General features: G+C 40.9%; 1 protein-coding gene across 2 annotated transcripts in view; it reads left to right on the top strand.

Annotated features, from left to right (window-relative positions):
• plxna4 (plexin A4) overlaps positions 1-22,897 on the top strand; it is a 778,998-nt gene extending 756,101 nt beyond the window's left edge. For both annotated transcript variants that reach the window (XM_060903436.1, XM_060903437.1), the window contains exons 31-32: positions 5,307-5,457; positions 16,436-22,897. In XM_060903436.1, coding sequence (XP_060759419.1) covers positions 5,307-5,457; positions 16,436-16,531 — 247 coding nt within the window. In that variant the 3' untranslated portion in view covers positions 16,532-22,897. The remainder of the gene's footprint in view (positions 1-5,306; positions 5,458-16,435) is intronic.
• Positions 22,898-25,976: the final 3,079 nt, after the last annotated feature.

The following is a 25,976-nucleotide window of genomic DNA, read 5'->3' as shown; positions in this document are numbered from 1 at the left end:
GACATGGCACCCCAAATCATCACAGACTGTGGAAACTTCACACTGGGCTTCAAACACCTTGGATTCTGTGCCTCTCCACTCTTCCTCCAGACTCTAGAACCGTGATTTCCAAATTAAATGCAAAATGTACTTTCATCTGAAAAGAGGACTTTGGACCACTGAGCAACAGTCCATTTCTTTCTCTCCTTAGCCCAGATAAGACACTTCTGACATTGTCACTGGCTCAGGAGTAGCTTGATATTAGGAATGCGAAAGTTGTATGCCCTTTCTTGAAGATGTCTGTTCGTGATGGGTCTTGATACACTGACACCAGCCTCAGTCCACTCCTTCTGAAGCTCTCCCAAGTTCTTGAATCAACTTTTCTTGACAATCCTCTCAAGATTGCAGCCATCCCTGTTGCTTGTGCACCTTTTCCAGCCACCCTTTTCAGCAATGGCCTTTTGTGGCTTACCCTCCTTGTGGAGGGCATCAGTAATCATCTTCTGGACAACAGTCAAGTCAGCAGTCTTCCCCATGATTGTGGTTGTGTGTACTGAACTAGACCGAGAGATACACTGTGTTCATACTGTTTTACTCAAACTCGAAATGAAATATTCTAATATTTTGAGATGGGTTTTTTTATGTTTTTGTACTGTATGCCATACTGATTAAAATAGAAAAATGCTTGAAACATTTTAGTTTATGTGTAATGAGTCTATAATATATAAAATTTTCACTTTCTTAAATAACTGATTGAAAATATTGAACTTTTTCATAATATTCTAATTTTTTGAGATGCACTAGTATACATACATACATACATATACATATAAAAACACACAGAAGCGATTACAATTCTGATTTTCCATGAGCCATAGTTTAAGATGAGTCTTAAAATGATGATATGTAAGGTACACCCTTATTGTAAGGGGAAGACAGTTCCAAAATTTGTTACCCTTTACTGACAGTACAGTGGTCCATCTAAATGGTACTATACAGTCCCCTTTAGTCGAGGCTCTTGTGCTACCGCTACTATCAACTCTTTTTAAAAAATAATTTACGGGGCTGGGGCAAGCCCATGTAAAACCTTATATATAAAGCATGCATACTTAAAATTTTTTAAATTCTCAAAGCTCAAAAAATTGTGTCTTTCCAAGATGTTACAGTGATGAAATGACAATACAATGCCTTTTTATCAAAGATTTTTATGGCTTTTTTAAAGAGTAATTCTATAGGTTTCAGTATTGTTGTACCAGTTAGTGACCAGTTTGTAAAACAGGACTCAATATGTGAAAGGACCACTGAGTGTAAGAACATCCGAGCCGCTTTCATGTGGAGAAATGGCCTGATTTACCTAAAACATCAGAAAAAGGTTTGATAAAGATCCTAATCAAGCCCACCAGATGAATTGATAATGTGTGTTTTAAACTGGACTGTGACTGAACTGGAATATTTTTAAAAGAGAGAGAGAGAGAGAGAGAGAGCTAGTATGTGGTATTCCACTAGGGGGCAAACTAGAGCAATAAACTCAGGGCGATTGAGCTTTTTCACCCTCCTGTGAGTTTTCATCCTGAATGCAGAAGTATACCTCAGGCGAGCTCAAATACAGCTCTCAATCACTGCAGCATCCCTAATGCGCAAATAATTCAAGCAACCATCCATACCTGAATTTTCACTCATTTCCCATGGCTGTGAGAAAGAAAGAAATCGCTGGAATGAGGATGAGCATTGTATAAAGGCAGTACGGACAACTCTAGACAGCATTTTAAAGACTCTGAGTACATGAAAAACCATTTGGCATAAACGCATCAAACATGGGAATGTTCAAAATGTGTGTTAAACTCAAAAAGGCAAAAAAATAATAATTGGACAGTTTGTTTTCCTGATGATGATGATGATGATGATTTATTGAGTGCCATTTCCATGAGTTCAGTAGCGCTGGAGACAAGTTACAATTCAAAGGCCTGAATAAACAAATGCGTCTTGAGCTTTCGTTGAAAGCAGTCAATGTTCGTCCAGTCCTTGATGTCTTCTGGTAAGTTGTTCCAGGAGCAGCAATACAAAAAGCATGACTTCCATAGGTCTTGAGATTGAAGGAAGATCTCTTTAAGAGATTCCTACTGGAGGAACAGAGGGGACGTGATGGCTTGTAAAGAGGAATTAGATTAAGTTCCAATTAGTTTTCTTGGAAATGAATAGTCTGGTTTGTAGTTGGTTTAATAGATGTTTGATTTTGTGTCCATCATTTTGGTGTACTGTCTTGTTGGAAGAGCTGTCCATGACCACGTCTTCACCTCCTGCCAGAGGCAACCGAGTTTCAGCATCAATCTTAACAAAAGACCAACCAGATTTTACAGCATGTCAACCACAAACAGTTCCACCTGTAGCTCAGATGAGGAGTTATAAACTTTAGGAGCTGCACTTTTTGGGTTTTTCTCAGGAACGGCTGAAAAGTGGTGGTTAATAGTTGAGTTTAAACTTGGCACATCCAAGAAGTTGTGATTTCTTTGGGTTCTTGACCATCTTCCTGTCTTTCCTGTGTTTAATTTATACAACAGACTGGCATCCAGTTCAGGATGTATTCCTGCCTCATGCCAAGTTTTCTTGCCACAGGCTGACCTGAAGATGAATGAATGAATGAATTTATTTGTTCATGTTTATGAAGGGTGCCAATAATTTTGGAGTTGGCATTATGTAGTATATAGATGGTGATGGAGTTTATAAATGTACTCTATTTTGAGAATATTGAGGATATCATGGTGGCATGAAGATATGAAGTTTATCTTCAAGTGGTGAATATATATATCTCATCTCATCTCATTATCTCTAGCCGCTTTATCCTGTTCTACAGGGTCGCAGGCAAGCTGGAGCCTATCCCAGCTGACTACGGGCGAAAGGCGGGGTACACCCTGGACAAGTCGCCAGGTCATCACAGGGCTGACACATAGACACAGACAACCATTCACACTCACATTCACACCTACGGTCAATTTAGAGTCACCAGTTAACCTAACCTGCATGTCTTTGGACTGTGGGGGAAACCGGAGCACCCGGAGGAAACCCACGCGGACACGGGGAGAACATGCAAACTCCGCACAGAAAGTTCTATATTTCTGCATAAATATGACCTAAAACATCATCAGATTTTCACACAAGTCCTAAAAGTAGATAAAGAGAACCCAGTTAAACAAATGAGACAAAAATATTATACTTGGTCATTTATTTATTGAGGAAAATGATCCAGTATTACGTATCTGTGAGTGGCAAAAGTATGTGAACCTTTGCTTTCAGTATCTGGTGTGACCCCCTTGTGCAGCAATAACTGCAGCTAAACGTTTGCGGTAACTGTTGATCAGTCCTGCACACCGGCTTGGAGGAATTTTAGCCCGTTCCTCCGTACAGAACAGCTTCAACTCTGGGATGTTGGTGGGTTTCCTCACATGAACTGCTCGCTTCAGGTCCTTCCACAACATTTCCATTGGATTAAGGTCAGGACTTTGACTTGGCCATTCCAAAACATTAACTTTATTCTTCTTTAACCATTCTTTGGTAGAACGACTTGTGAGCTTAGGGTCGTTGTCTTGCTGCATTACCCACCTTCTCTTGAGATTCAGTTCATGGACAGATGTCCTGACCTTTTCCTTTAGAATTTGCTGGCATAATTCAGAATTCATTGTTCCATCAATGATGGCAAGCCGTCCTGGCCCAGATGCAGCAAAACAGACCCAAACCATGATACTACCACCACCATGTTTCACAGATGGGATAAGGTTCTTATGCTGGAATGCAGTGTTTTCCCTTCTGCAAACATAACGCTTCTCGTTTAAACCAAAATTCTATTTTGGTCTTGTCCACCTGATCTTTAGCAAACTGCAGATGAGCAGCAATGTTCTTTTTGGAGAGCAGTGGCTTTCTCCTTGCAACCCTGCCATGCACACCGTTGTTGTTCAGTGTTCTCCTGATGGTGGACTCATGAACATTAACATTAGCCAATATGAGAGAGGCCTTCAGTTGCTTAAAAGTTACCCTGGGGTCCTTTGTGACCTCACCGACTATTACACGCCTTGCTCTTGGAGTGATCTTTGTTGGTCGACCACTCCTGGGGAGGGTAACAATGGTCTTGAATTTCCTCCATTTGTACACAATCTGTCTGACTGTGGATTGGTGGAGTCTAAACTCTTTAGAGATGGTTTTGCAACCTTTTCCAGCCTGATGAGCATCAACAACGCGTTTTCTGAGATCCTCAGAAATCTCCTTTGTTCGTGCCATGATACACTTCCACAAACATGTGTTGTGAAGATCAGACTTTGATAGATCCTTGTTCTTTAAATAAAACAGGGTGCCCACTCACACCTGATTGTCATCCCATTGATTGAAAACACCTGACTCTAATTTCACCTTCAAATTAACTGCTAATCCTAGAGGTTCACATACTTTTGCCACTCACAGATATATAATATTGGATCATTTTCCTCAATAAATAAATGACCAAGTATAATATTTTTGTCTCATTTGTTTAACTGGGTTCTCTTTATCTACTTTTAGGACTTGTGTGAAAATCTGATGATGTTTTCGGTCATATTTTTGCAGAAATATAGAACATTCTAAAGGGTTCACTATATATATATATATGTGTGTGTGTGTGTGTGTGTGTGTGTTACAGATGGAGAAAATAATGTCTTGTGTCTGCTCTCTTTTTCTCTCTCTCTCTCTCTCTTGGTGAACACTCTCTTGGATCGGGCTGATGGTAGCCCCATGGTGCACTGCAGCATATGCTTGACACTCAGAGTGGTCACAGGGATCCGGCATGCTGTGAATTAGAAACACCAACACACACATACACACAAGTTGAGGTGTCCACAAGTTGGCTCGGGATGGGAATTAAAAATGTAAATGACCTGCCTGAATTAAAGAGTTGACAGTGACACTGCAGCTGCTGTTGACAGTGACGGATTGCTTCGAGCTTCGAGCCTCCTGAACACAGAAGCCTCTGTGTGTGTGTGTTTACATGCATGCTTGCATTAAGCACACTTTAGGTATTCCTGGCATTCCGTAGCCTTTTTTTCCGAAGCCTCGAAAACAGCTTTTGAAGGACATTGGCTTATTAACAGTCACCACCATTCCCTGCCTACTGAAGCTGTGCAGTCATTGGGAGTAAATATAAGATTCCTCAAGACAAGATCGCTGTCAATCAAAGTCTCTACACTCCCCTGTAACGCCGTGAGCGTAAAGGATGATGTAAAGAAGCGAAGAAGTGGACTGTTACTTTGACTTCACATGCAAACAAGTCATTTAATCAATATGTGTGTGTGTGTGTGTATTTTCAGATACTACTCGGACATCAGTAAAATGCCTGCCATCAGCGACCAGGATATGAACGCTTACCTGGCCGAGCAGTCCCGTATGCACATGAACGAGTTCAACACCATGAGCTCCCTCAGTGAGATCTATTCATACGTGGGAAAATATGCAGAGGAGGTACATGACTTACTTCAATAGCTTATGCAACAGTATTCAAATGAGTTTTCAAATTCTTCACTCTTTATCACTGCGTTTGCACTTCTGAGCTGTTGCAGGCCACCTAGACCTAAAACTCCTACGTACAATATGCTCTGACGTACTGGGTGCTTATGAGAAATGGAAATAGCTCAACCTGTAGCTGTATAACACAAACACAACACAACTCAGCCGAGAAGAGGCTGTTCACCAAAATTGAGAAGTGAGGAGTGAGGAGTGCACGAGTTAGAGAAACAACCAAGTGGTCAAGAGTGGAGAGCTCCACTTCTCGGTTAGGACACAACCATAGCATGGATAATCCATAAAGGGTTGCGAGCTGTATGAAGTCCTGTCTGGATTCTGCCAGAAGACATGTTGGAGAAACATAGAAAACATAGAAAGTTGTGAATATTAATCGAAATAATCATTTATATTCTTTCATATAAACACTAGTAGACTCTACTTTTGAGAAATACAAAGCCCTACAGAGCACAAAGAGGGGATTAGAAATAATCTTTTATTACTTTTTTATTGAGTGTACCGATTTATCGCTAGTGTTTCTAATTAGCATAATTGATGCTAATTAGAAGCTAATTTGCATAATGTGCTTTTACTAATTTTTCAAACTTTGTATTCAGTATACAACCAATTATGTGCCGCCGATTTCCATGTAAATATCTTGAAAAATAGAAAAGTTATGAAGAAAAAACATTTGATCTCATTGGTTAATGAGGCCCATTTTGGACCAAGAGATCCTCAGACAGAATATTACGGCCGTTTTCTAAAAATTAAGCCATTTTTTTCCTTCAATCTTTGATTTGTAATATCTCAAGAACGGAAAACATATTTTAATTCTGCAAAAAGTACAGTGGTGCTTGAATGTTTGTGAAGCCTTTAGAATTTTCTATATTTCTGCATAAATATGATCTAAAACATCATCAGATTTTCACACAAGTCCTAAAAGTAGATAAAGAGAACCCAGTTAAACAAATGAGACAAAAATATTATACTTGGTCATTTATTTATTGAGGAAAATGATCCAGTATTACATATCTGTGAGTGGCAAAAGTATGTGAACCTTTGCTTTCAGTGTCTGGTGTGACCCCCTTGTGCAGCAATAACTGCAACTCAACGTTCCCGGTAACTGTTGATCAGTCCTGCACACCGGCTTGGAGGAATTTTAGCCCGTTCCTCCGTACAGAACAGCTTCAACTCTGGGATGTTGGTGGGTTTCCTCACATGAACTGCTCGCTTCAGGTCCTTCCGCAACATTTCCATTGGATTAAGGTCAGGACTTTGACTTGGCCATTCCAAAACATTAACTTTATTCTTCTTTAACCATTCTTTGGTAGAACGACTTGTGTGCTTAGGGTCGTTGTCTTGCTGCATGACTCACCTTCTCTTGAGATTCAGTTCATGGACAGATGTCCTGACATTTTCCTTTAGAATTCGCTGGTATAATTCAGAATTCATTGTTCCATCAATGATGGCAAGCCGTCCTGGCCCAGATGCAGCAAAACAGGCCCAAACCATGATACTACCACCACCATGTTTCACAGATGGGATAAGGTTCTTATGCTGGAATGCAGTGTTTTCCTTTCTCCAAATATAATGCTTCTCATTTAAACCAAAAATTTCTATTTTGATCTTATCCATCCACAAAACATTTTTCTAATAGCCTTCTGGCTTGTCCACATGATCTTTAGCAAACTGCAGATGAGCAGCAATGTTCTTTTGGAGAGCAGTGGCTTTCTCCTTGCAACCCTGCCATGCACACCATTGTTGTTCAGTGTTCTCCTGATGGTGGACTCATGAACATTAACATTAGCCAATGTGAGAAAGGCCTTCAGTTGCTTAGAAGTTACCCTGGGGTCCTTTGTGACCTCGCCGACTATTACACACCTTGCTCTTGGAGTGATCTTTGTTGGTTGACCACTCCTGGGGAGGGTAACAGTCGTCTTTAATCTCCTCCATTTGTACACAATCTGTCTGACTGTGGATTGGTGGAGTCCAAACTCTTTAGAGATGGTTTTGTAACCTTTTCCAGCCTGATGAGCATCAACAACGCTTTTTCTGAGGTCCTCAGAAATCTCCTTTGTTCGTGCCATGATACACTTCCACAAACATGTGTTGTGAAGATCAGACTTTGATAGATCCCTGTTCTTTAAATAAAACAGGGTGCCCACTCACACCTGATTGTCATCCCATTGATTGAAAACACCTGACTCTAATTTCACCTTCAAATTAACTGCTAATCCTAGAGGTTCACATACTTTTACCACTCACAGATATGTAATATTGGATAATTTTCCTCAATAAATAAATGACCAAGTATAATATTTTTGTCTCATTTGTTTAACTGGGTTCTCTTTATCTACTTTTAGGACTTGTGTGAAAATCTGATGATGTTTTGGGTCATATTTATACAGAAATATAGAAAATTCTAAGGGGTTCACAAACTTTCAAGCACCACTGTATGCCTAATAAAAAGGCTGAAATTAAAATTCAGGTTTTATTTCAGAATTAAGACCTGCTTTTCCTTTGAGGCCAGAAAGAAGCTTGTTGCTGCCACTTTTATGTCTGTGTTGGATTGTAAGCATGCATCTTCTCAGACAATGTTGCTAATGTTAATATTAAGCATTTAATTCTAGAAAGAAGCAAATTTTTAAAAATTGCCAATAGAAAAAGAAAATATAAACCCTGAAATGAGTAAAAGCGTCTCAAAGCAAGCTAAATAATCTTATATTTGAATTCTAATAACCTTCTAATCAGAAATATTCGATAAATTCTCCCATATTAAAGATATTTTCTCTTAATATCATTTTTTGCAGTGTACTCTTCCTCTTACGCTTAGCTTCAAGTATAAAACAGATTTGTTGCCATGACGCCAGTCGAAACAAAACAACTACTTTAAATCAGTGTGTCTTATTTACATGAATGTATGACTAAAGGTAATGATATACAGGGCAACTTTTTGGGCAATGTTGCCGGTGTTCTGATAAACGGTCCTACATCCGCGAAGCGTCCTACGGTCGGAGGGGATGTCAGACATGTCTGTCGAGCAGTCCTACATTGCAGGAAATCCTACAGTGTGATTCAACTTTAACTTTTAGTCATATTTCGTGGTTTTTCCCTCTGCAAAGAACATGCTTCTACACTGATACAACGTCCACCAACCCTGTCAGAATTCATATGAATGTAGGACGTCCTGACAATTCAAACGACTCCGTCAGAATATGCTTTTACATTCATATGACTCTAGGACGCTCTGACTCTTCAATTGACCCTGTCAGAATATGTAGAATTAATAGTTTTTTTTTTGTCACTATTCACAAGTACCATTTGCTCTATTAAAATGAGTGTAGGACGTTATTACAATTCAAATGACGCCGCAGGACGTTCTCACAACTCATATGACCCCATCAGAATATTCTTCTACTAGCCTAGTAAACTAGACCCAACCGCCTAGTGGCCAAAAATATTTTTTCCTAGCGAATGGGTCTAGCCTCGCACCATATAAACAAAAACACCCCGGGCATCAAATCGTGCCCGCCAATCACAACGCAAGGTTTTTGTTTGGATTCTTTGGGCGGGCTTTTGCAGGAGTGACGACAAAGCTGCGTGACGCTGGAGAAAGCACAACAGGAAAGATGGCTACGGCTAGTGAACAGCGCACGTTTGACTCCGCTTTGGAATCAGTTTTAGAAGAATTAGACTTGGATTTTTCGTTGAAACATGAGCAGGAAGAGGCTCTTCGCTCATTCCTTTTCAAGAAGGACGTTTTCGCTGTTTTGCCGACCGGCTATGGCAAAAGTCTGATCTACCAGCTGGCTCCGCTCGTAGCCAAAAGGATGGGGCTAGTTTGTGCAGTATGAAGAATTAATAAACAGCTTTGAAACATTACTTTTTGATTTTCTTATTTTCCCGTTATTTTAAATTTAAGGGAAATTATTTCACCAAACACCACTAAATAAAAACTCTCAAAAACAGTTTAAGCAAACCCTTGAAAAACACTTGAAAAAAATGTGTATGTGGTACAGACTCCAAACTTGTGGTCATTATCTCCAAACTTCTTAATATCTAGAACCTGTTTATTAATTAATACGCATTTTGAAAAATTATTTATTTCAAGGCCTCCCCACTGCTTTCTGTCACTCTGACTACGTCACAGTCACTGTTGCGCTGATTGGTCAGAGCGTTAGCCTATATGCACAGACGGTTTGAAAGCAGCGGGTTGTTCCTCCTACCCGCTTCGGAAATGTCTATGGATCGAGGCCAGACTAAATATTCACATTTAGTCTGGCTTGCCAGGCTATGCTTCTACATTAATAAATGAATGTAGGATGTTCTGACAATTCAAAAGACCCCTTCAGAATATGCTTCTACATTAAAATATGAGTGTAGGACATGCAATGGGGGACCCGCTATCTGCCACTCTATGCAACTTTTTTATGGAGGATCTGGAAACCCGAGCCATAGAAACAGCACCGGATGACTGCAAACCTATCTTCTGGAAAAGATATGTTGATGACATTCTTGAAATAACCAAAACAGGCCACACACAACAACTCACGGATCATCTAAACTCCATAGACAAGACAGGCAACATCAGATTCACACACGAAGAGGAAACGGACAAGACAATAGCATTTCTGGACCTAAAAATACACCACACAGAAGAAGGGAACATCAGAATTACAACATACAGAAAACCTACACACACCGACCAATATCTTCTCTGGACATCTGAACATCCCATCACACACAAAATGTCAGTAATCAGAACACTATACGACCGAACACAGAACATCACGGAGGAGAAAGACAGACAGGAGGAGGAACAACACATCCAACAGGCATTAAAAAACTGCCAATATCCACCGTGGGCAATTCGAAAAGGAAAATCACAGACACAAAAAAAGGAAAGAAACAAACAGACAAGAAAAAACACAGAAAAAACAAACCGGGGCTTTGTCACATTACCATACATAAAAGGAGTTACAGAACGCATCCAACGATCCATGAGGAAATACCACATCAACACCCCGGTCAAACCATACAAGAACCTCCGACAGCTGCTAGTTCACCCCAAAGATAAAATACAACTGGACAATAAATGCAATATCATATATGAAATTCCTTGCCGGTCATGCAATAAAGTCTATATTGGTGAAACGGGCAGATGCTTCCACACTCACAGGAAAGAACACCAATTAGAATGTGAAAAAGAAACAACAAAAAGACTCACAAGATCCGAAAAAGAAAAAGCAAGCCAAGAAAACTTAAAATCAGCCATTTCAGACCACTGCAAACGACAAAATCATATTATGAATTGGGAAGAGGCCAGTGTCATTCGCGCTGAAGAGAATAGATACCACCGTTGGATTTTGGAGGCAGTGGAGATACGTAAGCGGGCGCAGAGGACCATGAACCGGGATGAAGGAGCGTACGCGCTGTCACATACCTGGAGCGCAGTCCTGGGGCAGCGACCTGACAGCAGGAGGCGTGGACTACCTGTCAAATTGGGCGGGACGTTCACGCCTCCATAGAGTAACATCAGCTGATAAGGCACGTCACCACTCGACATCTGGTGACTGTTTTGAAGAAGGCGGAAGTGTTCGCCGAAACTGTCAACAAGCGAGGTAACATACTTAAAAATACGTGTCTTAAGAAACGAACTTAAAAGAATGAGTGTAGGACGTTTTTACAATTCAAATGACGCCGCAGGACATTCTGACAACTCATATTTTAATGTAGAAGGTCAGAAATAAGGTCATATTTTAATCAGATAGGTCAGAAGTTGAAGCGCTTTGGTGGAAGATCTTGAAGGGGAGATATTTCAGATGTACTGCAAGACTCACGCAATGGTTAGAAATCAGCATTATGTTAGATTAAGTAGTAAAGATTGAATGCACACCGTTAATCTGCACCGTTTATTCTGCACCGTTTATAGCACAGCTGATGTAGGACAAAAATCTGTTCAAATGCCAAGAAATGACGTTTTGTGCTCTGCGCATGCGCAGTGGGGCTTTGTAGGACGCATTGACGTGTAGGACAGTTTATCAGAACACCGGCAACGGACAACCAGGTGAGACACGGGGCAACTAATTAGGGCAACAACCAATCAGATAAGAGCAAATCTATTGCCAGGGAGACCGACACCGCAAAGATGGACACTGAAACATTCACAGCTGTCACTTTTACCTCGGCTTCAGCTTTTATTTATTTCGCTCAAGTAAGTATCACTTCTGGAACAAAACTGAATAGATCCTCTGGTCAAAAGATAATTCACCATTATTTTAACATTTATAAGTTAAAATAACCGCATTATTCTGTTAAACATTTTTAAAAATATATTTAAAAATGCTACTAGCCTCAATCACATGCTATAACTAATAACTGACACATACATCACAAAAACATTCTCATCTCAGCAAAAAGGGACATGGACTAGGACAGGGGTGTCAAACCTGATCCATAAAGGGCCGTGTGGCTGCAGGTTTTCATTCCAGCCATGCAGCAGCACCCTGATTTGGCTTATTCAATCAACTGACACACCCACCCTTTAATCAAGGGTGGGTGTGGCTGCAAGTATTTGACTGTGTGAAGACAGTTCAGTTGATTGAATGAGCCAAGTCAGGTGTGCTGCTGCATGGCTGGAATGAAAACCTGCAGCCACACGGCCCTTTATGGATCAGGTTTGACACCCCTGGACTAGGAGATGCTGCTGAGGAGGAAAAGGGCGTGGCAGAGCTCCTGAAAGGCTTTCTTTCTTTTTTTATCTTGAAGTTTGTACTGTTTCGCACTCGGGTTCCACAAGTAGTTGTAGTGTTTAATCGGCTCCTACTTGTGTCCAGCTGGATGTGAATGAACACTGTAGGTGCCAGGCTTGTAGTACTCGAGTCCAACTTGTGCTCTAATTTTAAGGACTCGTGACTTGACTTGGACTTGAGTACTGATGACTCGGACTCGTGCATTAACTGCATTCGGACTCGTAAATTGGAGACGAGGACTCTGATTTTTTCTTTATTTTTTTGTAACATGCCATAATAATTTGGCATAAGATATTTATATCTACATTAATTTTTGTACTAATTTAGTCTAAGAGTGTCACACCTGCGCGCTTTGGCACATGCATCAGATAGACTCTCGGGCGCTCCGGACAGCGCGCTCACCAAGCGGACTCTCGCGTGTGCGCCATAAACGACTCGCACCTGCACAGGATTAAGGCACAATCAGCGCGCCAATATAAAAACTGTGAAAACACACTTACTTTGCGAAGTATTGAGTTGCGTTGCTGACACGTTACAGAGCCTTATTTCCTTGTCTGGTTTCCTGATCCCTGATTTCCTGTTTCTCGTCTTTGATTCTGCCGAGTCTACGATAGCCTGTTTGTGTCTCGCTCGACCTGTCGCCTGTTTCACCGTTTTATGATTTTGCCTGCCGTTCTGGATTGTTTCCCGTCTTCACTTGTATTAATAAACACACCTTCTGCACTTACATCCGTCTCCCAACCATCTCTGACAGAATACTGCACACTCCCTGATAAAGAGAAGCACATTCACCTGTTCATACGCCATGTTCAGGAACAAACTCATGCTAACGGTGCTGAAACAGACACAGTCACATGGTGCGGTTGGAGTCTTGTTCTCGGACTCAACTTGGATCAATAGTGGACTCGACTCGAAATTGTTTTTAATGACTTGAACACTCGAGACTGGACTCGTACTCGAGGTTTAGTGACTCTACTACTGTACAACACTGTAGGTGTTTAGCACTTTAGGTGTTAATCCAACACTGGAGAGTTTGTGTGTGCTTCAACTTTGCGCTGTTCCAGCTTGTATATAGTAACAAATGAAACATATGCAAGAATTTAGAAAGAGCTATAGAAAGAGAGAGAGATGTATTATTCTGTATTGGTGTCATAGAGGAGAAAATTTGGGCTGCGAGATATACAGTGCAATGCAATAATGAGTACACCCTCTTTGAAAAGTAACATTTCACACAATATGACAAGGAACACAAAGATATATTTCCAAAATGTTCCCAGACTAAGTTAAACACAGGTTCTGTTGAGCTTTTGACCTCAAAACAAAGGCTAATAATATAACTTAAATGATTTTTATTTCAGTTTTAGTGAAATTTGTGTGGTGCAGAAATGAGTACACCCCACTGAAGGGCTCTGAGTAAAGCAACTTTTTAGGCTACCAATGTGGACCTGAACAAACAATTAACCACAGGTGAGTCTAATTAGTCATTACACAGGTGTTAATTAGGCAGTTGGCTACAAAAGGCTGTTACCTAAGGCTGCTGGGCCATAGAAGGTTCACGCTGCACGCTACATGCTGCACGCTACACGTTCACGTGAAGAACCGGACCCTGGGCCATTAAACTTCATGCTTGGATGTTCACGTGTTGCGTCTGTTCTACTTTGACCGAGTAACCAACAATATGGACTCTTCGGATGACGACGATTGCCTCATTCTGCTTTTACTGAGACAGAGGAAGAGAAAAAGGAACAGAATTTGGAGCCGAGAACACTTCCTTCTGAGAGAAACCCGTGGTGAATTTCACCGAACATTCTATAATCTGCTTGACAATCCCGATGAAGAACTATTTTTCAATTATACCATTCAATTATATTTTTTCTGAAGTTTTCCCCTGAAAGCATAGAGTTATCTCCCTAGACCCGTTCTGATTGGCTGGCGCGGCGGTGACCGCATGCATTGACTGGAATTTCCATCTTCACGCCTAGAAAAAAGTGTGCATGTTCATTTCACGCTTCACGCGTGAAGTGTGCAGCGTGCAGCGTGCAACGTGAACGCCGTTCTATGGCCCAGAGCAAGTCATGCTACGTTTGTCCACTTTTCTTTACACGCGTGTAGTGTGCAGCGTGCAGCATGCAGCGTGCAGCGTGAACCTTCTATGGCCCAGCAGCCTTAAGCAAACCACCCTTTCCCATTTCCTACTGTCAGCAATGGCACCTCATGGCCAGGAAATGTCTCTGGATCTGAGAAAGCGGATTATTGCTTTACACAAGAGAGGTGAGGGCTACAAGAAGATCAGTAAAGGCTTACTTATCAGTAAGAACACGGTTGCAAAAGTGATCCAAAAATTCAAGACAGATGGAACTGCAGCCAAAGTACAGAGACGTACAGGCCGGCCAAGAAAATTAACACCCAGGCAGGAGCGGCTTGTAATGAGAAAAGTTGAGGAAAATCGGCATGCAAGTGCACAACAGGTATCTAAGGAAGTAGAGACTGAAATTGGAGTGAATGTGTCACGTGACGCAATATGCCGTACAGTGCAGCGGAATGGCATGCATGGGTGTCGTCCCCGAAGGAAGCCTCTCCTAAAGCCCAGTCACAAAAAGGCCTGTCTAGAGTTCGCCAGGGCACATGCTGAAAAGGATGAAGGCTACTGGGACTCTATACTCTGGAGTGATGAGACCAAACTCAATCTTTTTGAAACTGATGGCTTCAAAACAGTCTGGCGTCGCAAGGGTGAGGAGTACAAGGAAAAATGCATGGTGCCCACAGTGAAACATGGAGGGGGTAGTGTTCTTATGTGGGGTTGCATGAGTGCTGCGGGTGTTGGAGAAGTGCATTTCATTGATGGCATCATGAATTCTCAAATGTACTGCTCTATACTGAAAGCCAAGATGCTTCCATCACTTCGGGCCGTTGGTCGTCGTGCCATTTTTCAACATGACAATGACCCAAAACACACATCTAAGGCCACTGCTGACTTTCTGAAGAGGAACAGGGTGAGAGTGATTCCATGGCCAAGTATGTCACCTGATCTGAACCCTATAGAGCATCTTTGGGGAATACTGAAGAGGCAGGTTGAGCATCACTCTCCATCCAACATCCAGGCTCTGAAAGATGTCATCCTTGAAGAATGGAAAAAGATTGATGTAGCCAAATGTTGTCAACTTGTGCACTCCATGCCAAGGAGACTTGGGGCTGTCATTGCAAATAATGGAGGCCATACAAAGTACCGTATTGGCTCGAATATAAGACGGTGTTTTTGTTGTAAAAAATAGCTCTTAAAAAGGGGGGGTCGTCTTAAATTCGCGGACTAGACAAAATGCCGCCAAAAACGAAAGTGAAAGTGAGGACAGTGAGAGTGAGCAAAGTGAGGCTGCGGATCTCTGTGCTGAGTAGCTGTAATTTAGCAAACTACCCTTTCCATTGTTTCAGTTGTTTATTATTGTAAACCTTAATGTATTGTTTAATGCATTGTTTAAAACATTTGCACTGTTCTGCAAATTTATTCCATATACCCGTAGGCTATGGGAAGTTAATGCATTGACATTCTGAAGTTTATGAACTTTCAATCTAAACCTGACAAATTTGTTGAATTAATGCAATTTAAATGTTTTAATTTGGCTTGTCTAGTAGCCTGCAGTTTAGCCTCTTTTTTTTACTTCTATGAAAAGTGTTCACGGAAATGAGACTGAAATGACCTCTATTTAAATGTGAAAAACAAAAGCCTCTAATTTTAAACAGAATTTTGAAATAAATACGAGTTATATGAATGAACATTTGGTCTTCAAAAAACTTTTTCCCCAAAGATGAACTTAGAAAAGGGGGGGTCGTCTTACATTCAGGGTCGTCTTATATTCGGGCCAATACGGTACTAAATGTATTGGATGTAATTGAGTTTGTTGTGGGGTGTACTCACTTTTGCTCCACCCCACTTTCACGGAAACAGAAAAATATGTAATTTAAGGCATCTTTTCACCTTTCTGCTTGAGTTATAATGTAAGAACATAGTGCAGTAAACATCATCAAGGAACTGTTTGGGACATATTGTTTGTGTTCATTTTAATACTGTGAAAAATGTCGTTTTTCGGGGGGGTGTACTCATTATTGCATTGCACTGTGTATATATATATATATATATATATATATATATATATCTGTGACTGACGTGGACTCTGTTCTTCTTCCGGCAGATTGTGTATGCACTGGAGGAGGATGACAGTGTCAGGAAACAGGAACTGGCCCACAAGCTGGAGCAGGTGGTCGCCTTCATGAGCCTGGACAGCTGAGGACCACGTTTCCCAGAGCGCACTGGGACCGCCGTCAGAAAACTAGGGGGAAAAAAAAAACAACCGAGCCGTGCCTGAGCACCTGTACATCTTCTGTTTTCTTGCAAACTTCCTATCAATCGAGCAACCAAGAATCCGCATCACATTCAAGCTCTGCTTCCTAGATGACTAGAAACAGGCCAAGGAGCTGGAGACTGCTACGTTACCCATGATGCAACAGGGAGGGGGAGAGGGTTGAGGCTCTGGATGTACTACCTGCGAAACCCTCTCTCCTTCCCCGGGAAAAAAGTTTTCTTTTAAAAAAAAATAATAATAGTAATGATAATGCTACATTTATGTTGCCTTTAAAAATATAGCTGTTAAGCAAAGTGTTTCGCATCCACAACGTTGGTGTTCTCATTTTATCGACTAGGATTGTGCGTGACACTATGATAGAGTCTCATTGTAGTACCAAAACATGGAAAGGGACACTTTTGGTACATTATCAGACCAGAAAAAAAACTTGAAGTTCTTTGAGTTTACAAGACAGAAAATGAAAAAATAAAATAAAATAAAAGACACACTGGGAACATTCAAGATGGCACGTCTGGGATGCTGACTGTCTGTGGCACGGAAACGAGCGCACGAAAAAAATTACAGGTTTGATTGCCTCTGATGAAAGCACACACTCTCTCTCTCTCTCTCTCTCTTGCTCTCACTCTCTTTCTCTCTCTCTCTCTCTCTCTCACACACACACACACACACACACACCCTAATCCAGCTGTGAGGGTTTCCTCTGGGCTTTTTTCGGGTGAGGTTTAAGGATCACGTCCTCTAAAACAAGCACATGTTCTGTAGCTGCCTCAGATTCATAACCTCTACTAGAATTAGTCGCTGAGACGGGGATTGTTGTGTTGTGTGTGTGTGTGTGTTAAAAAAAAAAACACAAATACGAGTCGTTCACTGCCACAGAGTTTGCAGTTACACAAATTACATGAGGAAAGAAGAAGAAGAGGAAGAAAAAAGCCAAAGGAGATGATGTGATGAAGTGATGAGCGCAATTTTTTCAGTGGCAGAAACCCAGACGCACAACCAAAGGTCTATCTGCTATCTGATCCTCGGGAAAAAAAAAAAAAGAGGAAGGAAAAAAAAAATGTACTCATGATTGGTAAGACTTTGTTTGATTGTGTAAAATGGACTCTGCTGGGGAAAATCTTTAAAAAAACAAACAAAAAGAATTCCCCGAACGACAACCGATGACAGACTGAAATGAAACGACGGACACCTCTGAAGCACCGTTCAGTCCTTCAGCCTCTGACCTTTGACCTTTCTTTTGCCTTGACAGAGTGCTCCATGTGGTGATTTGAGACCAATGTGTGGATCCACCTTTGGGTACTTTATCAGCTTTTTTTAAGCGCATGTACTTCAATTTAAACTTGATGAAAAATGAAAGAAAAAAAACCCGCAACGGAACCTTAGAGAAAAATAAGCCTTGCTAAAATGATGTGGATGTGTTCTTTTCTTTCTTTTGTTTGGAAGAACAAGAAAGGGAGATGGCAAAAAAAAACGATCCGTCCATCTAAAGCCACAAGTTCTGTTAAGGTGGAACCTTTATCCGACTCACCCGGTCATCCTCATGTTTTTCGTGAAAGTGTTAAATAAACAGTTATTATGCTGATAATAAGATCGATGCCGTAATCGAGTATAGTATATTATACCCTTTGCATGTTTGACCTATTTGGATGTTATGAAATGAAACTGCCTTGCAATCGAAGCTATTTATCTGATACTACTAGAAATTTCTGAATTTTAAGAAGAATCGTTTGTTTAGATGATCAACAGTTAGATGTCACGTCAGCAATCATGTGTCATGAAGAAACGTCGCAGTCCCTCAGGTAGATGATTTAGCCGTTAGCATTCGTGTTCATGTTGAACAGCCGCACAATACACGTTACTGTTACTGCTGCACCATGAAAAACATGCATACGCACCTTTCTGTTTCTTTATTTCTTTTCTTTCCATACTCCATCCATCTGATGTCGATTTCATGACCAGGACTGTTTACTGACTTTTTTTTTTTTTTGGAAGTAGCGATTTTTATTATTGTGGTGCTTCACTCTTAGAAAAAAAAAGATTTGGATGGTTGTTATGTAGTTCAGTTCAATTCAAAGAGCGTATTCTCGTTCAGTATGTTTACATTCAGACTAATATTTAACAATTATTTGCTGAAGGTGAAGCGAATATAGGTGAATAATAACCAAGACAAAGAAGTCAAGGTCGTTATTCACTGATATTCACTGAACCTGAGACGGATAATTGTTTTAGTATAAATACACAGGTGATTATTTAAAAAATTTTTTTTAATTATTTCAATCTTCAAAAGCAGCATTCTAATGTAATAACTTTGCGGCGCAGACTTGTCACTTATCTACGCCGAGTCACATAAAATACTTTGTTTTGAAATCGATAAAATAAATCACAATTCCTTTTTACCGTTGAATAGTTTCAGACCAAACTTTGTAGCATCTTTAGTGCTTTTATTCTAGGAACAGCATTTTCTTTCATAATCTGTAATTCTTCCTCACTTACGGTGACGAAGAAATCGGCCACCATTTTGCCGAGTCGCTCGAGGTGATTATCGAGAATTAGTACGAATCTCTCGACCAATCAGCGTGCATGATTTTCTATAATCACCTTTATATTTATACTAATACATTATTATTATTCTGAATACAGCGATATTTGGAATTTGATACGGGTCATGTAAACAGCATGTATTCTGAACTTGGCCTTATTCCAAATTTAGGATTTTCCGATTAAGACGTGGGATATCGTTGATATTATTCAGGTTTTAGGCGCGTTCTTTGGAGTTGTATACAGCACATTCGGAATACGCGTCTCAGTTGGGGTTTTTACGGCGGTTGCTTGGTTGCGGTCGGCTCTGTACATGGTTGTAAACGCTAGAAATGTAATTAAACAAGAATATTAGGGGAATATTCAGCTTAGTAGGAATATTGTCTGTTTCGGAATAAGGGCAAAAACTGGAATATATTGTGCATGTTAAACATAATGATTGTTCTACACACAGTGAAATTCCATTAGTGACAAAACTGACAATAGATACACAATAAATGCTGGCACAAAAGTACAAAAACAACATAAGTGCAAAATACAAGTACCGTACAAGACATATCAAGTACTTGTGAAAAGGTTTCCTCTTTCGAAACCCTTCCTGATCGTAAAACACTCAGTCGTTGGGTTCCAACACAGAACCTTTCACAGGCTGATTTCACTGATTATTTTGTTTCTCAACAGCTCTCTCTCTCTCTCTCTCTCTCTCACACATTTTACGCTTCTACAGGAAGCGGCCATTTTGTAATTCACTGCTGCTTACATTTTACTGGTCACAGTGAGGCTGTGACAACCGACAGCTGGAAGACGTTCAAGGTTTCCGAGTGACGTCCAGCTTTTTTTTAAACTTCCTGACCAATCACAGGGCAGCACAGTGGTGTAGTGGTTATCACTGTTGCCTCACAGCAAGAAGGTTCTAGGTTCGAGCCTAGTGGCTGATATGATCCCTCCATGTTAATCTTGTGTCAGAATATACGAGACTCTGCCTTTCCGGGATGCTCTTTTTGTTTTAATACCCAATCATGTTACTGTCCTGGGTGGCACGGTGGTGTAGTGGTTAGCACTGTTGCCTCACAACAAGAAAGTTCTGGGTTCAAGCCCAGTGGGCGATGGGGACCTTTCTGTGCGGAGTTTGCATGTTCTCCCCGTGTCCGCGTGGGTTTCCTCCGGGTGCTCCGGTTTCCCCTACAGTCCAAAGACATGCAGATTAAGATAATTGGCTGCTCTAAATTGCCCAAAGTCTCAAACTTGGAGACAGATGGGCTCTGCTAAGTCTAAACACCCTCGACACACCAATGATGGACTGTTAAAATGTCATCAGTGGTGCCCCATGGCCCTTGCCAGTTATGAGAAGAAGAAAAAGACGACCAATCACATCACAAGCTGGGAGAGAAAAACAAACATAAAGGACAAAGTGCTGGAAAAATGACTGTTCTTGGGGAGCAAATAGGACGAGATTTGCACCATGCATTGAAACTATTCCATTGCTAGTTTTCCAATTAAAAAAAAAATATTAAAGTGTGTGTAGGTTTAGGACGTTCCCTGGTGTACATGATGTGATGTGATGTGACGTAACGTAACGTTCCTTTAACTGTGGCGTCACACAGATACAGTGAAGTCACACAAGCAGCTCAAACTCTGTTGAGTTCATCATCAGCAGAGTCACACCAAACTTCATTCCAGCTCAGTTACTGATGCTCATAAATTGAATCTGGAGAGCAGGATAGGACAGTTACTGTGTGTAGCTGAAGAAGACGAAGAAGAGTGTTGCTATGGTTACAGTTTTTATATCAGCCAAAGAAAACAGTGTGAAAACAGCCTAAAGGAACCTTCAGGCCTAAAGATAAATGAACAGCCTTTAATTTAACATCATGAATATTGTTTCATTTATGTAATATTTTTCATTATGAGATTATTAGGCTATAAAATAAATATTAGATTTTTAAACCTAGGATGTTTGTAGCTGTTGTTTTTACTGCAGATAATCGTGCTTCTTTCGAGAAATAAATGCTTTAAATAAGCAAAATTATCTAGCAAGTTTGAAAAACAAGTTGGAAACTAGATAGAGACTGGGATTAAAGTCACAGTGATTTGCGCTAGCTGTTACAAACTGGGACGTCTGGTCACCATACCCTATAGATCCGGAACGGTAAGAGATAGAGAATGACGCTTAGTGAGGAAAAGTCACGTCCTGCCACCCTGAACAAAATTTAAAAAAAAAAAACTGATTGAAAAAATCATGAACATTGACAGAGTTATAAGTGATTGAGAAAAATCCCGTTTTTCATGGATCATTCCAGATCAGTGATCCGGATCAGCACCAAAAGTCATAGCAATGTAATTCAGCCAAGAGGTATTGAAATTTCATGTGAAATTTGGTGATGATTGGATGAAAACTGAGGGAGAAATAGCGTCCTAAAAAACTGTCAGAAGAAGAAGAAGAAAGCAGAAAGATCCTGAGTGAGAGTAACAATTTGCACCAGTGTTGCTAGCGCAGATTAATTAGTGAAAATGTCTAGAAATAAGCCTCCCAAGGGAGGTTTTCTGGGCATGCCTCACCGGGAGGAGACCCTGGGGCAGACCCAGGACATGCTGGAGAGATTACATCTCTCGGCTGGCCTGGGAACGTCTCAGTATTCCCCCGGACGAGCTGGTGGAGGGGGCTGGGGAGAGGGAAGTCTGGGCTGCTCTGCTTAGGCTGCTACCCCGCGACCCGGATCCGGATAAGCGGTAGAAGATGGATGGATGGATGGATGGATGGATGGATGGTCTAGAAATAAGGCTTAATCACATTATGAGGTATTTTCTGATAAATTTAACCACACTCAAGATATTTTTTATGTGCTAAGATTTACCCTTTAGCATGCTAAGCATTTTTGTTGGTGTTGGTGTTGTTTAGTTTTGTTGTTGTTGTTTTTTTCTAAGAGTGTACTGGTTCCAATAAAGCACCAGAAGAATGTAAATATTTTAGGTCGTGATTGATTTTACCTAGAAACATAGTGAGATTTCATTTGGTTCGTAATTCAGTTACGTTCCTGTTTTCATGCCTCTGGTCTAAAACGCTCAAGTGTCTCGAAGAGTCACTGAAACACACAGGGTATCAGCAGGCAGAACAATGACGCAGACTTTCTGAAAATCCGATATCTGATATTTAACGCAGTAAATGATGTGAAAATGGCAAGTCGCTGATTCTGAAGCTGCCTGTGCTGAAGAAGGCGTGCTGTCCAATATTCAGACTGTGGATTGTTATTCTTGAGTCTAAAGCAAAAGGAGGATTCAAATTAACCCTCAGTCACAGTATTTACTTGAAAAAATTACTCATCCATGTTTAAAAAAAGCGTCTGCCTCTGTGATACGCTTGTGTTCTGTTTTATATCCATCTTTCACATACTGCCACATGTCGTTGGGTGAGCCCCAGCTGTCCATCTGTCTGTCCGTCTGTCTGTCACGGACCTGATAAAGCTTCCACCTTTAACATTTTGTAAGAATTAAAAATGTCCTTCTAGCTCAGTGTTATAGCAGGTGTTTTAGAAACGACTTTTACTATTTCCATATCGGATGAGAGATAACAGAATTATCCTAACAGCAGGAGGAGGAGAAGGAGGAGGAGGAGAAGTGAGACAGGCAGAAAGGCGAGCTTCTCTAACTTTGTTATAATTAATTGTATACCTGTGTATGTAAATATAATGCATTCCTATTTTGCAGTCAAGGACAAAATACTATTTGTAAAATAGAATAAACTTTATTATGAAAAAAGCATCTTGGTTTAAGAGTGTATTTTTTTTGTCAAGTTCAACAAGTAAATGAAATAACATGCAGAATGTTAGATAAAATGTCCTGATATATGATCCTTCATCCTTATACAGTCTGAGAAACAACATTTACATTTCATTATTGTAAGGAACAAAACTGTAGGATGTGCTGTAATGGGAAAATAATCAACGACCATCACGTCCTGAAGTGTTTTATTTTTCTACAGCAATTTGCAATTCATCACTTAATCACTATTTCTGAAAAAAAAAACATTTTTATCTATTTATAGCGACATTTCATGTTGTGGAACGTCCATGAAACAAGTCTCTGTTCTCACTCGTTATAGCAGCTATACAGTGTCTTGCAAAAGTATTCATCCCCCTTGGTGTTTGTCCTGTTTTGTCGCACTACAAGCTGGAATTAAAATGGATTTTTGGAGGGTTAGCACCATCTGATTTACACAACATGCCGACAGCTTTAAAGGTGCACATTGTTTTTTTTATTGTGACACAAACAATAATTAAGATGAAAAAACAGAAATCTGTAAGGTGCATAAGTATTCACCCCCTTTCATACGAAACCCTTAAATAAGAGCTGGTCCAACCAGTTCACTTCATAAGTCACATAATTAGTTGATTAAGATCCACCTGTGTGCAATCAAAGTGTCACATGATCTGTCACATGATGTCTGTATAAATCCACTTGTTCTGGAAGGACCCTGACTCTGCAACACTACTAAGCAAGCAACATGAGAACCAAGGAGCCTCCAAACAGGTCAGAGACAAAGTTGTGGAGAAGTATAGATCAGGGTTGGGTTATAAAAAATATCCCAAACTTTGAATATCCCACGGAGCTCCATTAAATCCATTATAGCAAAATGGAAAGAATATGGCACCACTACAAACCTGACAAGAGAAGGCCCCGCCCACCAGAACTCACAGACCGGGCAAGGAGGGCATTAATCAGAGATGCAACGAAGATGCCAAAGAGAACACTGAAGGAGCTGCAAAGATCCACAGCGGATATGAGAGTCTCTGTCCATAGGACCACTTTAAGCCGTACACTCCACAGAGCGGGGCTTTATGGAAGAGTGGCCAGAAAAAAGCCATTGCTGAAGAAAACACATTTGGAGTTTGCCCAACAGCATGTGGCAGACTCCCCAAACACATGGAAGAAGATTCTCTGGTCAAATGAGACTAAAATTGATCTTTTTGGCCATCATGGGAAACGCCATGTGTGGCGCAAACCCAACACCCTGAGAACACCATTCCTACAGTGAAGCATGGTGGTGGCAGCATCATGCTGTGGGGATGTTTTTCATCTGCAGGGACAGGAAAGCTGGTCAGGACTGAAGGAAAGATGGATGGCACTAAATACAGGGCAATTCTGGAGGAAAACCTGTTTGAGTCAGCCAGAGGTTTCAGATTGGGATGAAAGTTCACGGTCTAGCAGGACAATGATCCTAAACATACTGCTAAAGTGACACTGGAGTGGTTTAAAGGGAAACATTTACATGTCTTGGAATGGCCTAATCGAAGCCTCAATCTAATTGAGAATCTGTGGCATAACTTGAAGATTGCTGTACACCAACGCAACCCATCTAACTTGAAGGAGGTGGAGCAGTTTTGCCTTGAGGAATGGGCAAAAATCCCAGTGGCTAGATGTGCTAAGCTAATAGAGACATACCCCAAGAAACTTGCAGCTGTAATTGTAGCAAAAGGTGGCTCTATAAAGTATTGACTTTGAGGGGGGTGAATACCTATGCACACTCTAGAGTTCTGTTTTTTCATTTTAATTATTGTTTGTAGGGCAGCATGGTGGTGTAGTGGTTAGCGCTGTCGCCTCACAGCAAGAAGGTCCGGGTTCGAGCCCCGTGGCCAGCAAGGGCCTTTCTGTGTGGAGTTTGCATGTTCTCCCCGTGTCTGCGTGGGTTTCCTCCGGGTGCTCCGGTTTCCCCCACAGTCCAAAGACATGCAGGTTAGGTTAACTGGTGACTCTAAATTGAGCGTAGGTGTGAATGTGAGTGTGAATGGTTGTCTGTGTCTATGTGTCAGCCCTGTGATGACCTGGCGACTTGTCCAGGGTGTACCCCGCCTTTCACCCGTAGTCAGCTGGGATAGGCTCCAGCTCGCCTGCGACCCTGTAGAACAGGATAAAGCGGCTACAGATAATGAGATGAGATTATTGTTTGTGTCACAATACAATGTGCACCTTTAAAGTTGTAGGCATGTTGTGTAAATCAGATGGTGCTAACCCTCCAAAAATCAATTTTAATTCCAGCTTGTAATGCGACAAAACAAGACAAACACCAAGGGGGATGAATACTTTTGCAAGTAACTGTAAGCAGTCCTTCCCTTCACCAGCTTCCGCCAAAAGCCCAAGTCCGAGTCATCAGTGCTCAAGTCCAAGTCAAGTCACAAGTACTTATAATTAGGTCACAAGTCGGACTCGAGTCCAAGTCCTGAACTTGAGCACTACAAGCCTGCTCTACACTACACTACATGACCCAATCCATACTACACTCTTTCCAGCATGCAGGAGCTCCAATCATGCCCACAACCTCACCCTCCAGGAGCATCCAGGTGATCCCACTTGCCAGGTGTGAGTGGATTTGCTCGACCAGAGGTAACTTTTAGCCATGCGCCATCTGGATCTACACATTAACACATTACACAATGGTGTGAAGATATGAAGTTTATCTTCTCATGTTGAAAAATATATAATTTGTTCATTTTGCTCACTTGTGAATACATACAGTCACCACTCGAAGATAAACTTCATACCGTATGTTTGTGCAACTGTGCAATATCCTGTATACAACCCTGATTCCAAAAAAGTTGGGACAAAGTACAAATTGTAAATAAAAACGGAATGCAATAATTTACAAATCTCAAAAACTGATATTGTATTCACAATAGAACATAGACAACATATCAAATGTCGAAAGTGAGACATTTTGAAATTTCCTGCCAAATATTGGCTCATTTGAAATTTCATGACAGCAACACATCTCAAAAAAGTTGGGACGGGGCAATAAGAGGCTGGAAAAGTTAAAGGTACAAAAAAGGAACAGCTGGAGGAC

The sequence above is a fragment of the Neoarius graeffei genome, chromosome 21 (assembly GCF_027579695.1).
Source record: "Neoarius graeffei isolate fNeoGra1 chromosome 21, fNeoGra1.pri, whole genome shotgun sequence".
In the NCBI taxonomy this organism is placed as follows: Eukaryota; Metazoa; Chordata; class Actinopteri; order Siluriformes; family Ariidae; genus Neoarius; species Neoarius graeffei.
This window is presented reverse-complemented; position numbering and strand designations above follow the sequence as displayed.